Below are 4,555 nucleotides of genomic sequence, written 5' to 3' on the forward strand. Positions count from 1 at the left end.
TAGTGCTTATGGATGAAATGTAGATGAATGCGGAGTAGGCTCAAATGCGTCTGTGCATCTTCTTGTTTTCAATTGTCTAGATGTTGTCTGAAGTATTAGCGGAAGTGTTGAATGCTATTTTTGAATTTCGATCACGATGATGATGGACTTAGTTGCTATTTGGAATTAGCTTTCGGATTTTAGATTTATTCCTCCTTCGAATTAGGGTAAATTGCAGTCAAACCCCTCATTTTTACCCACTTGTCACCGCTCAACTCATTTATTAGTACTTATTACCTCTAAATTATTGAGGAAAAGGTGGTTATATGCAATTAATTATGTGAAAAGTGTCAATGCAAGGGTGATAAATGGTGATAGAAGATTTGAGGGTGATAAGTGTCACTGATAGAGAAGATGGGTTGTCTACAATTACCCTACTAATTATGTTGTATCAGCTATCAGTTTTGGGGTGATAAAGGGTTCTTGATGAGATATTGATAAATGCTAAGTACATTTGAATGGACTGGGATCATCTTCTTGTTCTCTATCTTGATATTGTGTGAAATGTTGTTTAAGAAGTTTTAGGATTAATGACGAGCTTAGTGTTATTTGAAGAGCAGTGCTAAATGGTAGTACTTGATACTGATATTGACAATGAAATGGTTTTGGTCAACTTTGATCAATGTAGGACGAGACCTTGAAGATTGTAACAAAACTTGAACTTGATTGTTTTTGTATATTTATTTGTCTTTCTAATTGAGTTGGTGGTGATGAGGATGATGAGGACAGTAATTATAGAGGATGGACAAGATGATGAGGACAATATATTTATCTGTCGTCCAGAGAGGAGCAAGCTTGCACAGCATCGATGTCTCATCCCTGAGAACAAGCACGGCTTCTACTCGAGAAGGTTTTGGTTCTTGAGCTTCGTCTTGTTTCAAGCAATTAATTCTAGCTTTTAGGATTTTGACATGTGAAATCATTTTTCCCTTTGCTAATCTTCTTATTTTCTAGCCTACTGGATGTGGGGAGATGTATATTATTACAAATTTCTTCACATTTTTCTCTTGCCATTATAGTGGAAGCTCCTTGCTGCATTTTTTTATTTTCCGCACAAAGTGTTTTCCCACTCTTACCTGTTCATTTTGTATAACCAAATATGCACATTGATATGCATATAACATAGTGATAAGCAAAATCCAAAGAAATACTAGACACAAATAAGCCATGTTTATACCAGTGTCATTGTATCAAGCGAAAGTTATTTTTTTAATGTTGATTACAGTTTGTTGATATTTTTTTCACTTTGAACCCTTGGTTACAATCGATGAATTTGGTAGTTAGATTTACCCATTGGAACCGGTGCTTACTCAATCAGTTGGTTTTTGTTGTGACGGGTAAATTTTGTATTGTTTGCATAGCTAGGGTGAGAAACATTGTGTCGAGTTACGATGCAATATAGAATCTGGTATATAAATGTTAACTACTTAGTATCTTTATTTGATAAGACATGTATGAACTGTAATTTGTTTTTCGAGCAACTGGAGCAAGATTTTCAGAAAATATATGAACTGTAATATCTTGAAGCCATAATACTTGATTTCATTAATTACTTTCTTTAACTTCCACCATTTTTATTTGATAAGACTATTATTAGATATTAGTTGTTCATACATGTCTTGACTATTGTTCACAGCCTATAGATTTGTCCTGGCCTCCCAAAATGAACTCATGTAATTCAGTCTCCAAATCATTCCTGATATATGCTTGCACGCAGAACATCTACTTGAAATAGGGTTCCAACTGATTGCAAGAGGTTCTACTAATGCCTCTTGTAATATACATGGCTTGTTGAATTGGGAATGACTGTGCAATCATGAATTTTTGGAGATACTGTGGCATAAAAGTCTTACTGTGATATTGATGTTAAGATTAAAGTTTGCGTCATCTTGGCTAGCAATACTGCAAGGACATTCGCTTATCTAAATTCTTAGTGTTGATTGAATTTTTCTAATTTCTCACAGCAAGGTAGGTACATGTCACATGATTGTTTGACGGAATTAATTGATTTTAGAGAAAGAAGAGTAACTAGAGGTTATCCTTATGTCTATGTTTTGTGTGAATCTCTGTATGATGTCACCTTAGTCACTATTACAAGAACTTTTATCCATCGAAGTCTAGCAGTAATAACAGGTAATGCACCAAGTAATCAATCACATGCAGAATTATTGAAAAAGAAAAGTTCTCATGTAGCAACTAGTGATTTGCCATATGTGAATTCTGTAGGGAATGGATCCGGTTCTAATCCGAGTAAATATGTAATCTTCATTTTACTGCTACAATATTTAAGTACCGTTAGTTTTTACTTTCTAACAAGTGTGTATGCTAATAGGTACAGAACGTACTCGTTTGCAAACTTCCAATCAAGCATGCCAAAATTCAGTAGCAGATGGACTGAATTCTAGTAGTATTGGTGTCACCATACAACGAACTACTACTCGTAAGTGGTGTTGAATTGAGCTGAATTCAGTTAAATTGAGCTGAATTGAATTATTTTCCTCTAAAAGGTGTAGAGAAGTTGAATTGAATTTCATTTTCATCAATTGCAAATTAGAAGGGTATACCTAAACTACAAACTCGAATGACAGGGATTAGAGTTAGTGCACGTCTTCAGCAACAAAGTGCTAATGATCAGCCAGTGGTAAACGCCATAGCTGAAGAGCGAGATGATAATGTGATGTCAGATATTAATTAGGAGCCTCCTCCAGGTATACAAAACATTATATACATATATTTTGAGAATTAAATATACATATGTGTTATGTTCTTAATAAAAATTATGTCAAAGGTACAACCAAAAAGGTGCGAGGGAATACGAGAGGAGTGAATGCAGATAAGGTGTTCTCCCAATTGAATTCTAAAATACCTGTGACTCTGACTGAAGAAAATGGCAGACCTACGGGCCCTTATGTAGAGATGTTTGCAAATGAAATTGGTTACACAATTCGAAACTACGTCTAACTGGAGGCAATTGAAAACAAACATGAAGCTGTCAAGACTCAGGAAGAATGAGAGTTTCTTTGCACTCATTTTTCTAGTGAAAAGTTTAAGGTACAATATCTTTTTTTTTATTTTTCTTCACGCATTACATTTTTTTTATTTACTTATTTCTGTATGTCTTAATAATTTTAGATTCGCTCAGAAAAGAATGTTCTTAATAGGTCAAAGTTGACATATCACCACAAAGTTGGGTCAAAATCATTTATTTCACACCAAGAGCAAATTGTAAGATACTTTTTAGTTTTGCTTATAAATTTGTAACTTAATTGTGTACATATATATATGCTGAAAAAGAAATATATATATGCTGAAAAAGAAAATATGTTTGAATGCAATAGGTAGCACAGACTGGAGAGATGCAAGGTGCAATTGATCGTTTTGAAACAGAGTATAGAAGCACAAAAAAAGGATGGGACTTGGGAGCAAAGGAAAAATGGGTAAGTAACGTGTTAATGATGCATGCTTTTAAAATATTTTAAGAATATAGGTGAAACTGATATTACTATTCTAAATAGGATTATATTGATTAGGTTGTAATTGAGAAGTTACATATGATTGAACTGGATATATTTTTTTTTACTTATAGGATCAAATGATAAAGATGCGAGCAGATACTACTCAACCTGATGGAACTCGAACAATAGCAGATGAGGAAATTTGTGCAAAAGTTCTGAAAGTCAAATCAGGCTACATTAAGGGCTGTGGTTTTGGCCCTAGACCACCACCATTAAGGTTCTCTCGTTCTTCGATGAGTGAAATGTCTGAAAAGAATAAAGAGTTGCAAGAACAGTTTCAAGAGACCCAACAACTTGTAGGAACTCAACAACAAAAGATCGATGCGCAAAATGAGGTAATCCAAAGATTGGAGGAGCAAGCCAAAAAGTTTGAGGAGTTTATGGCTAATTTTTCCAGGCAACATCCATCAGCTTAGTATTCTTAGTGAACTTAAACTTGGAGAAATGTTTCTTTGATCATGTTGTATTTGTTATTGCTTTAGACTAGCATTGTTACTTATGGTAGAAACTTGTTTGCTTTATTTATTTTAATTGTTTTGATGTATTGTGGTGACAATTGATGACAATTATTTATATTTTGAGCGTTTTTCTCGTAATAGCATTATTATTGATGAAATAAAATTTCCTCATTATAAGTATATTGCTTACGTCATCAAAAGAATATTTCCTCATTATAGAGTATACTGCTTACATCGACAAAAACATATTTCCTCACTATAGTGATACAACCTATAACGGCAAAAATAATTTTCCTCGCTATAGATCATATAACCTATATCGACAAATGTAAATTTCCTCGTAATTGAATTTCTTTGGCGAGGAATATGGAGTACAACCTACAACGATAAATTTAAATTTCCTCGTCTTTGAGTCCCTTTCTTGAGGAACTGTTTCCACGAGAAAAAGATACATATAATGAAGAAAATTAATTTCCTCGTTAAAGATTTACCTTTGGTGAGGAACAGTTTCCTCGCTGAAAGATACTTACAACGACGAAAATA

General features: G+C 33.7%; 1 protein-coding gene across 4 annotated transcripts; it reads left to right on the forward strand.

Annotated features, from left to right (window-relative positions):
• Positions 7–4,141, forward strand: LOC109840027. Of its 4 annotated transcripts, none has more exons than XR_002246784.1 (7): positions 7–889; positions 2,372–2,479; positions 2,628–2,747; positions 2,828–3,090; positions 3,172–3,264; positions 3,378–3,476; positions 3,626–4,141. XR_002246784.1 is itself a non-coding variant. In XM_020408524.1 (7 exons), exons 4-7 carry the CDS (start codon positions 2,966–2,968, stop codon positions 3,968–3,970), a joined length of 633 nt encoding a protein of 210 aa, XP_020264113.1. In that variant the 5' UTR covers positions 7–889; positions 2,372–2,546; positions 2,628–2,747; positions 2,828–2,965; the 3' UTR covers positions 3,971–4,141. The 4 variants fall into 4 exon arrangements, 3 of the variants coding, with proteins under 3 accessions (XP_020264113.1, XP_020264111.1, XP_020264114.1); XM_020408524.1 differs by having other exon boundaries at positions 2,372–2,546; positions 3,201–3,264; XM_020408522.1 differs by having other exon boundaries at positions 3,201–3,264.

Source organism: Asparagus officinalis, chromosome 5 (genome assembly GCF_001876935.1).
Source record: "Asparagus officinalis chromosome 5, Aspof.V1, whole genome shotgun sequence".
NCBI classification, from domain to species: Eukaryota; Viridiplantae; Streptophyta; class Magnoliopsida; order Asparagales; family Asparagaceae; genus Asparagus; species Asparagus officinalis.